Source organism: Prionailurus viverrinus, chromosome F1, assembly GCF_022837055.1.
Source record: "Prionailurus viverrinus isolate Anna chromosome F1, UM_Priviv_1.0, whole genome shotgun sequence".
Taxonomy (NCBI): Eukaryota; Metazoa; Chordata; class Mammalia; order Carnivora; family Felidae; genus Prionailurus; species Prionailurus viverrinus.
In genome coordinates, this window is record NC_062577.1 from 64,363,844 (window position 1) to 64,380,555 (window position 16,712).

General features: G+C 46.3%; 1 protein-coding gene across 13 annotated transcripts in view; it reads left to right on the plus strand.

Moving 5' to 3' along the window:
- Positions 1 to 13,314, plus strand: part of LOC125155838 (Fc receptor-like protein 2) — a 44,169-nt gene extending 30,855 nt beyond the window's left edge. For 3 of the 13 annotated variants that reach the window (XM_047841569.1, XM_047841571.1, XM_047841577.1), the window contains 8 exons: positions 866 to 1,153; positions 1,482 to 1,760; positions 2,823 to 3,101; positions 3,459 to 3,578; positions 10,473 to 10,592; positions 11,039 to 11,107; positions 12,730 to 12,761; positions 12,834 to 13,314. In XM_047841569.1, coding sequence (XP_047697525.1) covers positions 866 to 1,153; positions 1,482 to 1,760; positions 2,823 to 3,101; positions 3,459 to 3,578; positions 10,473 to 10,592; positions 11,039 to 11,107; positions 12,730 to 12,761; positions 12,834 to 12,971 — 1,325 coding nt within the window. In that variant the 3' untranslated portion in view covers positions 12,972 to 13,314. Of the gene's footprint in view, positions 1 to 865; positions 1,154 to 1,481; positions 1,761 to 2,822; positions 3,102 to 3,458; positions 3,579 to 8,946; positions 10,593 to 11,038; positions 11,108 to 12,729; positions 12,762 to 12,833 lie in introns of those variants that run through there. The other 10 variants (XM_047841570.1, XM_047841589.1, XM_047841574.1 and 7 more) reach the window with 10 other exon arrangements.
- The last annotated feature ends 3,398 nt before the right edge of the window (positions 13,315 to 16,712 follow it).

Here is a 16,712-nt window from a genome sequence, read left to right on the forward strand (position 1 = left end):
TGATAGTAGTTATTGATCGTGTGCGGGGTGCCCAGCCCTGTGGGGGCCATAGACACGTACGGGATGTGTTTCCTTGTGGGTCAACACAGAACAAGAAGCTCTGATGACCACACGCAGCCCATAGAAGCCCCTATGGTGCGTCCATGTGTTGGTTGAAAATTATTCCAAAATAATAAGAAAAGAGGAAGAGAAACACAAACCAGAACAGCCAGAGCAGGATGTGGGGAGAGAGAGGTGAGGCTGGAGGGACCTGTGGAGACAGGTTTGGGTTCCGATCAAGTCACGTCAGGGCCCACGCAAGCTTCCCGTGTTCTCACTTGCTCTGCCGTCCGGTGATGCATCAGAGATGCCTTAGACATAAAGGGCCATAAAACTTGACTGTGGTCAACATTAGGTTTAAAAGAAGATCATAGGCAAGTGCCCACATTTCCCGAGGGTGGGAATTGGTATGTGGGGGACAGGCTTTGCTCCCTTTAATAATCACGTACACAATCAATTCCTCCTTTAAAAGACCCCTGCCGGGCACCTGGGGGGCTCAGTCGGTTGAGCGTCTGGTTTCGGCTCAGGTCATGATCTCACGGTCCATGGGTTCCAGCCCCATGTCAGGCTCTGTGCTGACAGCTCAGAGCCTGGAGCCTGCTTCAGATTCTGTGTGTCCCTCTCTCTCTGCCCCTGCCCTGTTCTCACTCTGTCTCTCTCTGTCTCTCTCTCTCAAAGATAAATAAATTTTTTAATTAAAATAAATAAATAAAAGACCCCTGACTATTGCACCTGCTGCTATTGGCTTATTAACGGCAATACCAGCCTTCTCGGCCCTGCAGCACCTGCCATGGAGACCCTGTCGTGTCCTCCTCTGTCCTCCTAGGGGTCCCTGTGTCTGATGTGAATCTAGAGACCCAGCCCCCTGTGGGCCAGCTGATTGAAGGAGAAGACCTCGTCCTTATCTGCTCAGTAGCTGCGGGTACAGGGACTGTCACGTTCTCCTGGCACCGGGAGGGCTCGGAGAGGAGTTTGGGCAGGAAGACCCAGAACGCCCTGTCTGCAGAGCTGCGAATAGCCTCCGTGAGGGAGCAGGATGCCGGGAGGTACTACTGTGCGGCCGACAACCTGGATGGCCCTGTCCTCAGTAAACGGATCAGAATCACACTGAGAGGTAAGTTCCTCATTCCTGTCACTTGGCCACATTCCCAAACTGGGGTTTAGGTTCTCTGTCAGCCACGAGGATCTTCTGATGGAAGCAAGGAACGGAGGTTTGAAGATTTAATGGCCAACCAAGGAACAGCAAATATGCAAAGTCAGTCAAAACAACTTGCTTCTTGTGGAGAAGACTGAATAGCAAGGAAAACAAATAAAAATTATCCAGGATTCCTCCCCATGGTTCAAGGAGTATGTCTACTTTTAGGGGCCTTGAATGGAGCCATTAATCTACCACAGTGTCACAGTGTCAGGGACCTTCTCTGATGGCCCCCTGTCTCCCTCAGTTCCAGTCTCGCCTCCAGTCCTCACCATCAGGAGGCCCAGATCCCAGGCTGTGGAGGGGGACGTGGTGGAGCTTCACTGCGAGGCCCAGAGGGGCTCTCCCCCCATCCTGTACCGGTTTTATCATGAGGACGTCCCCCTGGGGAACAGCTCAGCCCCCTCTGGAGGAGAAGCATCCCTCAACCTCTCTCTGACTGCAGAACATTCTGGAAACTACTCCTGCGAGGCCAACAACAGCCTGGGAGTTCAGCGCAGTAAGATGGTGTCCCTCAGCATCACAGGTAAGCAGAATATGCTCTCAGCAGTCACAGCTAAGAACAGATTATGTCTTCTCACAAACAGAAAGGCCCCTCTAGGCTTTTGGCTGGGGTGGCGTCCCAGCAAACTGCCCACTTCTGCCTCCGCCTGAGACCTCCTGGGACTCTTCCTTGTGACCACACATTCTGAAAGTCATTTCTTCTGTCATTGTCATTGACAGCCATGTATTCCACTCAGTCTTTCTACTGGAGGCTCACAGACTCTCCAAAATACCAAATGTATGATGGCTCAGCAGATAGAAAGCTTTATCTCCAAATCCCTTTGTCCAAGAACGAATGACGAGATTGGTCCTTGCCCACGTGCTCCTCCACTACTCCCATCCCATCCCGAATACTTCATGTCTGTCTGGATTATGAGACAGCGTGTCTCCTCACGGACACTCACGGGAACCAGACCTACAGAGCTTCCTCATGGCTTCCAGACTCTAAGAACCTCTGTGGCCTTCTGACTCCTTGAACAACAGGCTATTTCATCTGTTGTTCTCAGTATCCCCAAACAAAATTTTTCCTCTCCGGAGGACCCAAGGCATCTCACATCTCCCATTTTCAGTTAGCAAAGTGCGTGTCCACTTAGGGGAGACCCCTCATCCAAGCGAGGATTACTCTGAAGTGCCCAGCATTTGGTGGCTGGAGTGGAGCACTGGGGCATAGGAAAAATGGCAGGATAAAAGAGATAGGGCATGACTTCCAGTGACTCAAACCCTTACATTCTCTGGGTTTTTCCATGACCCCACATCACTGGCAAAAGTGTTGGACATGCACCCCAAATGTTTGTTTATTAACTATATACATGCACATCTTTACTAACTTTAAATGCATGTTGTAAAAATGAGACTCAGAGAGATTAAAACTTCCAAAACATCGAGATCATAGAACTGATAAAGGGCAGAGACAGGACTCAAAGTTAGTTGGGTTCTCCTGATCCCAGGTCCGTGTTCCTACCACTAAATCAGGCTGGATATTTCCTTTATTATCTAGTATGCATACTCAATTAATACTGCAAATGAACTGTGTTTCCTCTTTCAGTTCCAGTGTCTCACCCTGTCCTCACCCTCAACCCTGATGTGGCCCAGGCTATGGTGGGAGATGTGTTAGAACTTCGCTGTGAGGCCCAGAGGGGTTCTCCCCCAATCTTATACTGGTTTTATCATGAGGATGTCATCCTGGGGAACACCTCAGCCCCCTTTGGAGGGGGAGCATCTTTTAACCTCTCTCTGACCACAGAACATTCTGGAAACTACTCCTGTGGGGCTGACAATGGCCTGGGGGCTCAGAGCAGCGAGACGGTGTCACTTAACATCACAGGTGGGTTGGGGGTAGCTGGCCTCCAGGTTACAGTTAAGGTCAAGAAAATATTTTTCCCTATAGACTGTACAAATTCTGCAAGCATCAAAGAGTTTTTGAACATGCACACAAGACTTGGGACTTCCAGAGATCGGTGCTGATTTCATGGGGGAAGGATAAGGGAACTATTCAATCTTAGATGCTGACCCTCATGTACTGTTATTTTCAAAATTACAAATTATCATGGAGATAATCAACCAAAAGGAGAAATCAGAATCCGGGAGAAACCTTCCCTGAGAGATCTCTAGCCCCCACTGACATGTTGTCTAGATTAAAAACATTTGCCACTGGGACTCAAATATAGCTCTTCCCGTGTAGGGCTTTCCAAGAACAAAGTAACCCATATCACTGTGGGAGTCATCGGGTGCTTGCTAAGCATGCTTGGTCTTGCTGCTACGGCTGCTCTGGTGGGTCGCTTCAGAACCCAAAGGAAGTCAGGTGGGTGTCTGTGTCTTGCCCTTTGGCATTGTGACTTTTGCCATCACTATGATAATTTGGATTTATGCGATGCCTCCCATGAAGGTCATTATTCCCTTCCAAATACTAGACCCTCTGTTCTACTCACTGGCACTCTGTAGGCAAGTGACAAAATAAATTTCTCAATAAGGTTGCTATCCATGTGTTTAATTTGAGATTTAAATCAGGTAGCAGAGTTTGCTTCCAATTAAAAATTAGAACGGTAAGTATTTACCATTCCACCCCTGGTCCAAAGCTTACTGAGAACCAAAGGCATAAAAAAAGAAAAAAGTCTTCATTTGTAACAAAAAATAGACAACAGCCATAGACGCAAACCATAAACTCTGAGATATATCTGAATGCCAGTCACATATTGTGAAATTCGGATAAAATTAATACAGGTGCTGAGAATGAAATTAAAATTTCCGTTTCTTATTGTTGCTACTTGTATAGAAACACAACTGATTTTTGTATATGGGTCTTGTACCCTGCAACCTTGCTATATACATATTTATTAGTTCCAGTCTCTGTTTTGTAGATTCCATCAGATTTTCTACATAGGTGATTCTGTCATCTGCAAATAAAGATAGTTCTCCTCCTTCCTTTCCAATCTAGGTTCCTTTAATTTCTTTTTTTGCCTTAATGCACTGGCTACAACCTCCCATACAATGTTGAATAGAAGTGGTGGACGAGAGCAGACATGCTCGTCTTGTCCCTGATCTTTGGGGAAAGTATTTGGTCTCATCGTTATGATATTAGCTGTGGATTCCTTCTAGATGTTCTTCATTAGGCTAAGGACGTCCCCACTATTTGTAATTTCCTGAGAAACATTTTTTATAGAAAAACATTCTATAAATGTTTTTGTAGGCTAAGGACGTCCCCACTATTTGTAATTTGCTGAGAAACATTTTTTATAGAAAAACATTCTATAAAAAACATTTTTTATAGAAAAAATGTTTGTCAAATGACTTTTCTACATTAATTGAGACGATCATAGGATTTTCTTTTCTAGTCAATTGATATGGATTTTGAGTTTTGAATGTTAAACCAGCCTTGCATTTCTCAAGTCAGCTTCACTTGGTCATGATTGTTGAATTTGATTTGGTAAAATTTTGTTAAGAATGTGTGCATCTATGGTCATGAAAGATATTGCCTGATAGCTTTATTTTCTTGTCATGCCTTTGTCTGAGTTGATGTCAAGGTAATACCCACTGAGTTACTACTTCTAGTGTTTTTCATTCTTTTTCATATTTCCATAGGGTATCATTTTCTTCCTGCCTGAAGTACTTCTTTCTTTTTCCTTGTTTATTTATTTTGAGACAGAGAGGGAGAGACTGATAGAGGGAGAGACAGAATCCCAGGCAGGTTCTGCGCTGTCAGCACAGAGCCTGAGGCAGCACTAGAACTCACAAACCATGAGATCATGATTTGAGCCAAGGTCAAGAGTCAGACGCTCAACCAACTGAGCTACCTAGGCGCCCCACTGCCTGAAGTACTTCTTTTCACATTTATTACAGTATGGGTCTGTTGGGGAACCTGACTGATAGTGTTGCTAAAGTCTACTCTATCCTTACTGATTTTCTACTTGATCTATCAACTACCAAAAGAGGGGTATTGAGATCGCCAACTATAATTGTGGATTAGCCATTTCTTCTTGCATTCTATTAGGTTTTGCCTCAGGTATTCGGAATGTCTTTTATTAGGTGCATTGTTTGTGTTTTTGATGAAATGACTACCTTATCCTTGTGAAATGATAACTTTATCTCTGTTAGTATCATTTACTCTGAAATAGTCTTTGATATTAAGGTAAGTACTATTAACATGGTATTTCTCTACCCATCTTTTTACTTTTAATCTATTTGTGCCCTTATACTTAAAGCATTTTTTTATAGATAGCATAGAGTTAGTTCTTGCTTTCTAATCCAATATGTCAATCTCCACCTTTTAACTAAAGTGTTTAGACCATTTATATTAATGTGATTGTTGATAAGGTTAGATCTAAGTCTGTTATTTTGCTATTTGTTTTCTATTTGTCCCATCTGTTCTTTGTTTTCTTTTCTCTTTTTTTCTACCTTCTTTTCGAACAACTGAGTATTTTTTATGATTCCATTTTCTTCCTTTATTGGTTTATTAACTTTATAATTCTTTGTTTTGTTTACTTTATTGGTTGTTTTGGGTTTATAGTATAGCTATTTAACTTACCACAGTCTATCTTCAAGTGACATGGGATCATTTCACATATAGTATAAGAATATTACCATTGTGTCCTCCATTCCTTCCTTCCTAGCTACATTAACGTTATTTTTGTAAATAATCACTTACCTGTTAAGTAGACTTAAGTATAATTTAAGAATCTTACATATTGAATCAAGTAGTTACCACTTCCAATGTCCTTCATTCCTTTTTGTATCTCTATATTTCCATCTGGTATCATTTTCTTTCTGCCTAAGAGACTTCTTTTGACATTTCTAATAGAATGGGTCTGCTGGTGATGAATTATTTCAGCTTTTACATGTCTGTAAAAGCCTTTATTTTGTATTCCTTGTGAAAGACATTTTTGCTGGCACAGAATTATAGGTTGAGAGTTTTTTCTTCTTTCAGTATTTTTTTTTAATTTTTTTTCAACGTTTATTTTTTTTATTTTTGGGACAGAGAGAGACAGAGCATGAACGGGGGAGGGGCAGAGAGAGAGGGAGACACAGAATCTGAAACAGGCTCCAGGCTCTGAGCCATCAGCCCAGAGCCTGACGCGGGGCTCGAACTCACGGACTGCGAGATCGTGACCTGGCTGAAGTCGGACGCTTAACCGACTGCGCCACCCAGGCGCCCCCTTTCAGTATTTTAAAGATGTTGCTCTACTGTCTTCTTGTATGCATTGTTTCTGACAAGAAATCTGCCTTCCTTCTTTGTTCTCCTGTGACTGCATTTTTCCTCTCTACATGATTTTTCATGGATCAAGGATTTTTGAATTAATGGACTCTTTTATCCAATGCCTTGGGTGCCTGTAAAGTTTCAATACTTTGTACTTTGGATTTACTAAAACCTTACTTTCTGTCTGCCACTCTGCTTGGCATAAAATGGCATTTCCTTTTCTATCAGGCCAAATGTTTCTGTTCTCCTTCTCTTAGGGCTCATACTGAAAATCAAGCAAACAAACAAAATATTTGGATCTAACTTTAATGAAAAAGTTTACATATTTTTCTTAATGATGCTGGTCAAGCATTGTCCTTTTACCCTTCTTTTCATGTCAATCAATGAGCCTCTGTCCTGTTCTTTGTATGAAAAATAACACCAACACTTTATGACTGATATTTAAATTTTTTTTAACGTTGATTTACTTTTGAGAGACAGAGAGAAAACACGAACAGGAGAGGGGCAGGGAGAGGGAAACATAGAATCGGTGTGAGAGTGGGAGACACAGAATCTGAAGCAGGCTCCAGGCTCTGAGCTATCAGCACAGAGCCCGACACGGGGCTCGAACCCACAAACCTATGAGACCATGACCTGAGCCAAAGTCGGACACTTAACCGACTGAGCCACCCAGGCGCCCCTTATGACTGATATCTTAAAGCTACCTAGTATTTTCATAAATAACATTACCTATAAAACTACACGTGTATATCATTTTTTTTAATTTTTTTAATGCTTATTTATTGAGAGACAGAGCATGAGCAGGGGAGGGGCAGAGAGAGAGGGAGACACAGAATCCCAAGCAGGCTCCAGGCTCCAGCTGTCAGCACAGAGCCCGACGTGGGGCTTGAACTCGCGAACCACGAGATCATGACCTGAGCCGAAGTCGGATGCCCAACCGACCGAACCCCCCCCCCAGGCGCCCCTCATTTTTCTTAATATATAAGGAGAATAAGAGCACTAACACCAACAGTACTCATCATAAAATGTGTCATTCATTTAGAGCCCACTAAATGAAATTTTACAGCTTGTCTACTTCTCCCAATCATTCCATAACTACATTCAATCCAATCAATATTATTATCACCATATTAGAGTGAAAAATGAGGCTACTTCATAAGTGAAGTCATCTTTCCAAGTTCACGTATCTATTAAGCATCAGAGTTAGGGCTCACCTGGGGATCTCCCTAGCCCTTGACTCCATGTTCTCTCCACTGCACCCTGGTGACTTATGGAAGGCTGGTTACACATCCTATTTTCCCTGCTTTTTTGATCTCATCACCTATGTGGGTGACACTTATTAATTAGTAACATACTACAAGTGCAGACATTGAAACCTTACTGCCGAAGTTGATAGTGTTCAAAACACCAGCTGGTTCAGTCGGAGCAACAGCAAACAACACACGGGAGGCAAGATTAACACTCATCACTTCATGTGCTCCATGGGGACAGGAGCCCAAGAGTTTCTGACCTCCAGATCTAGAGGAGGTGTTGTTTTACATAGCGAGCTCAGTGAGAAATTCTGACAGTCCACCAATCAGGGGGCATCTGCCTCCCTCACAGCAAAGTCTTCCTTCTCATTATCCATCAGTCTTCTCAGGGAGGAGCTCAGCCCTTGCAAACTCTTCTAAAAGAGAAGAGCTCTGCTCCTTAAGCCTGAGCGTACCCAACCCGTTACCAAAGGCGATGACAAATGTAATGACTCTACGACTGAGCCGCCTGGATGAAAATTCCAGTAATGTCACTTGCCAAATACTTGCTATATGGCAAGTAAATTAAGCTCTCCAAACCCTTTCTTTGTGGTCAACATAATAGTATCTACCATTTTGGGGCTATCTACGTAAGCTCTTAGTACTGTGCCTGGCCCATAAATCTTCAGTGCTATTAGCTTGTGTTATGTAAATAGCCACCTTCTGGGTCTGTTTTCTGTTTTAAAAATGAAGAGATAAACTGACTTACAGATGCATCGTGGGACTTAGCTAACCTCCCCGCAAGGGAGGACATGGGCTGTTGACTGATGTGAACTGCAATTGCTCTAAGGAGGGAGACTTGAGCCGGGATCACGAACCTCCAGTTCAACTCAGGGTTTGCAGACATCAGTCAGTTATTCTTCAGGAGTGTGTTTACTTGGGGCAATAACTCGTGGTCTGTAAGCCCGGTGAGACAGATAGAGAGCCACAGATAAGTAGGCAAAGGTCAGAGTTGGGAAACTGGGAGGAGTCTGGCATGGGGGCAGGCCAAACAGATTTCAGTATTTCAGTGATGATGGAAAACTGCCATATTTTCAAGGCCGATGGAGTAGCCTTCCAGATTACGTTTACATGTAATCACCTATTACAAAATTGTCAACTTGTCTTTTTTTTTTTTTAGTCCTCAAAGTGCATGCTTCAACTTGCTCCGTTGTTTAACAAATCTTTACTGAATATTTTCGACATTCTAGCCACTGAGAATACAAAAGCAATTAAGACAGCTTGCAGCCTCAAGTAACACACTCTTTCATGGTGGAGAGATCGAGGGAAACGTACAAATGGGTAATTACCATCCAATACAGCGATTCCAATATTTCAGGGTTCTCCATGTGTGGAGAGAGAGGTCATTTCATACAGCTTGCTGGGACCAGGCAAAGTCCTGGAGGAAGAAAGATAAGTTGGAATCAGCCAAGTGAAAGAGAAAAAGGGGTGTGGAGAAAACAGTATGTACCCACAGTGGTTGGGTCTGCCAGGGCCCCAGGGACAGAGTTCTGAGCTTGTTATGGGGGCCCTACTGATTCACGCCGTGGGGAACTCTGTCTCCCGGTCTCTGTCCCCCAGGGCCACAGACAGGACAGAAAAGAGGAAGTGAGGAAGCACCAGGCCCAGAGTTAAATACTAAGTTGTCTCTCTTGTGCTTGCTTGGCCATACCTCCTTAGAGTGCACACTGTTGTTACTCGGTATGATTCTGGACAAATATCTTTCAAGATCCCACCTTCCTCACCTGTAACACGACGTGGAGGGTGGGGCCAGATATTCCTTAAGATCTACTGTAGCTGAGATCTAGAATGAATCTGATTCCCAGGAAAGGACATTCTAAAGTAGGGCACATTACTGACACAGCTCACCCGCCATCAGTGATCCTTTGTTTTTCTGGAGGGGTTTCGGCCACTGAAGCACCCAGGTGAGGTCTCTGCTTCTTGTGCTGACAACATTTGCATGATTTATTTACACCCACAAGATAGGGGCACAGAATTATGTGCATTCAAAGATATTTGACTGGACTTCTCATTAACCTTTTCAAATTCTCATGAAATCCATAAATGGGATTCACGAAAGCTGCTTTCAGTCGTATTTGTGGATGCTACTCAGACCTACGTGTCATTTGCTTATCCATGTTAATCTATTTCCTTAAATGTGTTCTGGCAGAGAGCTGACCACTGGCTCCTTAATGGCACCCTCTTTCGGCTGCGCCTCACTCTTTCCCCAGCTCATTCCTCCAGTACGCAGTCACTCAGCACATCATTTTTGAGTGCTATCAGTGTTAAATTCATAATATTTATCACGGAAGGAAATAAAATTGGGGGGAAAAAAACAACCCTTTTCCCGTAGAGCCTTCGGGCTACCTTATAGGAAAGGTAGATCATTGTAACACAAGCTGGAACATTGAAAGGGACCTTTTACAAAAGACCAAGGTCAGATTCTATGGGAACGCCAAAGTCTTTGTGTGTCAACGTCTAAGCATTTAAAATTTTGAGAACAATAGAAAGTTAGGCGAATACTAGTGTTTCATGTGTCGGAAAGACCTTGAGACGGTGCACTTTCGCCCTCTGACCTTGCCTCCGTCCACCTTTTCTGCAATGCGGCCTTGGGTTGCATCTGGCATCACGTGCCTTCTGGGTTTTCTTGAGGGAGCCACGCAGACTCTGGCTTCCCTAAGACTCCGTACGATCCGCCAATGCTTCTGTCCCTTGTGCCTCTCCCCGTCTGTCACAGGGGCAATCCCAAGGAACATCGGGAGCGTTCCTGGCCCAGACCCTCCAGCACAGGCCCTCCATGGCCCACCCAGTCTGAGCCAGCCAGCCCTAATGGAGCTACAGCCCTTGTACAGCAACGGTGAGGGTTCCCCAAGGAGCTCAGGGCCCCAGGGACGAGCCAGGCTGGGAGGACAGACTGAGCGACAGCCCGTGGCCGAGCCACACGCCATTTAGTTTTAAAGTTTATTTGTTTGTTTGGGGAGAGAAAGAGCACACGGGTAGGGGAGACACAGAGAGAGAGAGAGAGGGAGGGAGAGAGAGAATCGCAAGCCGGCTCCACACCATCAGCCCAGAGCCCGACATGGGGGCTCAACCTCATGGACCGTGAGATCATGACCTGAGTTGAAATCAAGAGTCGGGCGCTTACCCGACTGAGTCACCCAGACACCGCAGAGTCACATTCAGTTTTAAAATGACATTCCTGGCACTGTGTCCGAGACAGAAGGCGGTTATGAACTTGGTGGCTGAGAAGAATCTAGAACGTGGGCTCTTGACTACAACTGGCTATGGTCTCCTCTCTCACAGTCAGTCCTGGCGATGACGACCTGGTTTATTCCCAGATCTGGAGCAGACAGCGCAGAGAAGGAAGTCCAGGTGAGACCTCTTCGCGACATGCAGAGGGGAGGCGGCAGCGTGTGAGCGGATCCGCAAGGGGCCTCTGGTCAGGCCACCCGAGTAGTGCGACACAGAAGGCAGGCATCGCCTGTTCCTCTCGTGCTGCTGTTATAGGACTGTGTCCCTTCCCGCTTGCCCGTGTGCACTGCCACCGGAACCCCATAAAGTCTCTGAGGACAGACGCTGTCATTTTTTACTAATGTATCAGTAGCATCTAGTTCAATGCTTAGAAAAGTGTGAGCCTCTTCAAATATTTTTTGAAAGGACGCATGGCCAGCAATTGCTTGCATAAGCCGCTCATAACCTAAGGTGTAGACGATCATCGTTCTCCTAACTGGTCTCTTTATTCCTGATCTCCTCCCCGGGCCCCCAGCACTCGGTTTCCAGCACGATCCCTCTGAGATCCCACGGCCGATCACACCCTTCCTAGAATAACTGCCTCAGCGGCTTTTTGTTCCAAAGCCAGACCCTTGCCTCCCGCCTCCTCGAAGCTCTGTTCTTACTCTCGCCTCGCAGACCCTTGCTGTTTTCCTTATCAAACTGGGCTGTCACATGCTTCGGTGCTCACGTGTGTTATTTGTCCTGGAATGTCCCTACCCCCACCTAGTGTACCCGGTGAGCCCTGCTCCCATGTCAAGACATAGTTCAGGTTTGTCTGAGAAACTCGGGGTGCCTCTGTCAGCCCTCCCTGTGTCCAGCCTCTGCAACAGCAACAGAGTAGAGTCTGTACCTCGGTCTTGGTGTGCATAATACTCGATGTGTTTCTTCCACGCCTGTTTATCCCCCCTAAAAATTATAGGCTCTTTGAGCATATGGGCTGAACCTGTAGTCATTTCTCTGCCCTTGTGGCTCACCAGTGCTTAATAGAAGGTCATTGTGGGGGCGCCCGGGTGGCTCAGTGGGTTGAGCGTCCGACTTCACCTCAGGTCATGATCTCACAGCTCGTGAGTTCAAGCCCCACATTGGGCTCCGTGCTGACGGCTCAGAGTCTGGAGCCTGCTTCCAATTCTATGTCTCTCTCTCTCTCTCTCCCTCTCTCTCTTTCTCAAAAATAAATAAACATTAAAAAGAATTTTTTTTAAAAAGGTCCTTGCCCACTGAGCATATTGGCTGAATAAATACAAGAAAGAGATCCTGAGGACCCCTTGGAAGGATAGAAGAGACGTACACACTGAGTTTTCTTAAGGCTTCACCGCGAATCTCCACTGGGAATTTGCCGTGTGGCCTTAGGATGCCAACCCCCTCTCCAGCCTCCTCCACTTTCCCGGCACAGACTAAACCACACGTGCCACCTTCCCCTAACCAGCGTGTCCATAGAGGCCCTGAGTGGGGCTGGGATGGGGGCAGGGACCCACTTTGCCGGAGCGATGAGCAGTGGAGAAAGAAAGAAACGCCGGGAAGCCACTCTGGGCATTTGGTGGGCAGGGGAAAGGCTTTATCAGTGTGTGGGGAAGGGATGCTCTGTCTGAGGCTGGGAGGAATCCAGCAGAGCCAACAGTCAACAGCTCAGGCAGCAGAGGAAAGACTTAAGTGCATCACGAGGGGGTTGTTAAGTTGTCACCCACAGTCTAATACTTTTCTTTCCTCCTCCCACCCAACAGCACATTCACCAAGGACGCATCAGAAGGGTGAGGTAGGTCCCCTTTTCTGGCTCTCTCTCCCTTCTGTTCTTCCTCACCCGTCCTTGGGTACTTACTGTTTGTAGGTTTTCCACCAGGAACCTGCAATCATCTATTCAGAGGTGAAGAGGGCAGACCCCGACGACCCTGCACGGCAGGACCGTGAGGAGGCCGCAGAAGGCTATGAGAACGTCCCATGCGCGTCGCTGGCCTTGGACCACTAGCCCCATACCCAGAGCGGCCCCCAGATACCTTCTCCCCATTCTCTGCAACCACTCACCTTCCGTCTGGGAGGCTGGGTGAAAGATCCTTCCCACTCCTCCGTGCCTGAGTCTGGGTGTTCTGTGGGAACAGAAGGGGCAGCATTTCAGTAAATGCTGCACGTTTTCACAGTAGAGACACACATGAAGGCAGGGCGGTTGGGCCTTCACCTCCTGGGCCCGAGGAGCAGAGGAGGAAGGAGGGATTGTCTAGCCGGGATCACGAGGTCACAATCAATGGCCACGTGTTCCAAGCGTGATCAAAAGCCTTCAATGCACCATCTCTGAATAAACAGTTTGCTCCAAACACCTTGCTTCCTTTTTTAGGTAGATAGATGGTAAGTGATGATGCTGATGCTGATATTAATGAATAAGACTCGGGGGCACCTGGGTGGCTGAGTCGATTGAGGGTCCGACTTCGGCTCAGGTCATGATCTCGCAGTCTGTGAGTTCGAGCCCCGCGTTGGGCTCTGTGCTGACCGCTCAGAGCCTGGAGCCTGCTTCAGCTTCTGTGTCTCCCTCTCTCTCCCTGCCCCTCCCCTGTGCATGCTCTGTCTCTGCCTGTCTCAAAAATAAACGTTAAAAAAAATTTTTTTTAAATGAATAAGATTTGGGGAGGCCTGGGTGGCTCCGTTGGTTGAGCGTCTGACTTCAGCTCAGGTGATGATCTCACAGTCCATGAGTTCAAGCCCCACGTCGGGCTTTGTGCTGACAGCTCAGACCCTGGAGCCTGCTTCAGCTTCTGTGTCTCCCTCTCTCTCTCTGCCCCTCCCCTGTGCATGCTCTGTCTCTGTCTCAAGAATAAATAAACATTAAAAAAAATTTTTAAAAAAAGATAGAAGCAGGTATGGGACACACACCCCAACCCACACAGAGTCTGTGGTCTTCAAGACCCTTCCTCTCTCACAACATCAAACTTCCCCGTAGCAGCTGAATTCCACCATCTAATTGTTCAACATCCACTACTTGGAGGCTCCGGAGGCCTGACCACCAACCCCGGAACCCCAGTGGAGCTGGCGACTCTCACGACTCAGCAGGCGAAGCCTAGTGCCGCCCCGGAGCCCGCATGGCCTGAGCCGGCAGAGGAGGGAGGGGGCACGGCAGTCCTGGGCCCACGGAAGACACCCTCCCTCTGCCCACCAGCTCCCGCTCGATTCTTCCAGGGCCTAGCAAGCACTGAGTGTCTACCACTGAAGAAACATTGGACACGTGTGGGGGATAAGTTGAAGGATTCTCTGAGCTTGCACCAATGGGTTAACAAGGCTTGGGGCGGAAAGCCGCTTCCACAGGACGAAAGCGTCTGCGAACAGGTAGAGGCAGAGGGCCGCCACCACAGGGCGAAAGTGTCCCACGTTAGCCAGAGAGAAAGATGGCTCGTTAAGCCTGAGGCGGCATGCCTCACTTATCTTAGTCCCTAGAAAAGTTAAGATAAACAGAAACGGTGCCTGAAGTAAAGGGCCACCTGCTCGGCGCCCAGATGTCCATCTGTCTTGACCCTAGGCCCTAACACCGCATACCTTCGAAACCCCTTCTCTCTCACACACGTGAATTAACAATTACTGTTTTATCGTTTCTTTCTGCACATCCATCACGTATATAAGCCTTCTGACCCTAATAAATACGGAGCGAGGACCCTTACTCGGGGTTCTTGTCTCCGCCTGGACATTAGACTCTCTCGTTACCATTTCTGCATCCGCTCTCTTGCTGGACGAGAGAGAACTCCAGACTCAAAGTCTGCAACAAAAAAAGCATGCCATGTGTGCTTAAGTCTCTGGAGAAGGGGCAGAGTCGCTTGGAGTCACTTGTGTTCATAAGGGATAGCTGGAGTTGTTAGCCTGTATCACCTGGGGTGACGCTGAACTGTTCGCAACCACAAAAACAACAGGCCTTAGCAAGCTAGCGCACTCACTGATGACGGCTGTGTATGAACTGATACAAGTTATGGGCAGCGTGGATTTTGCACCCCCCCTTGTTTATGACGTTAAGTAAACAGCACAGTGACGCTTTGCAAACCTTTGAAATAACTCAAGAATAAAAAGTAATAAGTGTATTTCAGATGTTATTCTTTTCCCCCCGCGGGCGTCGGAAGCTTGGACAACAGGAAGTGTAACAGACAGCAAAATGCAGTCCAGTCTGAGGTTTCAATCTTAGCCTTAGGAAATCAGCTGGCAAGCTAATTTGCTGAGGGACAAAAGTGATGTCCTTCGTAAAGAGGAAATACATATTAAAAAAAATTTTTAATGTTTATTTTTGAGAAAAAGACACAGCGTGCAAGCAGGGGAGGGGCAGAGAGAGAGGGAGACACAGAATCCAAAGCAGGCTCCAAGCTGTCAGCACGGAGCCCGACGTGGGCTCGAACTCATGAACCGTGAGATCATGACCTGAGCCAAAATCAGACGCTTAACCGACTGAGCCACCCAGGCACCCCTCTTTTTTTTTTAATTTTCTTTTTTAAGTTTTTTCTTAAGTAAGCTCTACACCCAACATGGGGCTTGAACTCATGACCCTGAGATTGAGTCACATGGCTCCACCGAGTGAGCCACCCAGGTGCCAGGAAATACATATTTTTATCATGAAAGGGGAACTTGATGCCTTATTTCCATATCATCAGATACAAAATGCTATCTAGAACGTATGCCCGGCCTTTAAAGAGAGCAAGAAATCCGGGTGAAATCTGTGTCTACGCTTCGATCTTGCTCTGAATCCCCCCCAACTTTGGGCTGCAGGAAGAATAAAGCCATATAAGGAAGGCAGGACATTCCATGAGGTGCCAGCTGTGGGAAACCCATCTAAAAGAGTGGTGACAAAAGGGAGCATCAAGGCAGCATCCCGGGCCCAGTAAGAGTCACTCTCCAGGAGGGCGTGTCCACAGTGTGAGTACCCACCATGATGACAGCCACTCGAGCAGACAGGATCAGCAATGCCAGCGAGACATGAGGACGGCAGGGGGACAGAACAGTTCTGAGGGGATGCAGACCTTCCTTCCAGAACCCCTTGTCCAGGTCCTCAAACTGAGGACCAACAGTACCTGTGAGCAGTCAGGGAGACTCTGAGGAATGTTTAGGAGAACATCCAAGAGGAAATCATGTGTCCAAGCAGTCAAGAAGGTAACGTGGGAGACATCAAGATTTAAGACATTATTTTCATTCTTTGCATTATATTGATTTTATTTATTTACAAATGTCTTGAAGAGTAATTTATACACAATAAATCACATACCTAAAGTATACAATTCGATGTTTTGACAGTTGTATACATCCACAAAACCACCATCACAATCAAGATCCCAAACATCTCCCTCACTGCCCAGGGCATCACGAGATGCTTCCTAGCACCTCAGATTAGAGCGTATTTTTCTAAAGTTTTACATAAATAGGATCATATAGTATATACTCTTTTGCACCTGGCTTCATTCCCCAAGCAAAAGAATTCTGAGATTCATTCACATTGTTTCAAATTGCCACAACACATTCCTTTTTGCTGCTGAATAATATTCCACTGTGTGGAATATTCCATTCGTTGTCTGTTCATTCATTGTCCATTCATGTCTGTAAATGGACATTTGGACTGTTTTATTCTTCATTATGAAAAATAAACCTGCCATGAAGATTCACGAACAAGTGTTTGTGTGGACGTGTTTCCGCGGCTCGTTTGTACACACCCGGGAGTCTAATTGCTGAGTCACACACACAGTAGATTCGTGTT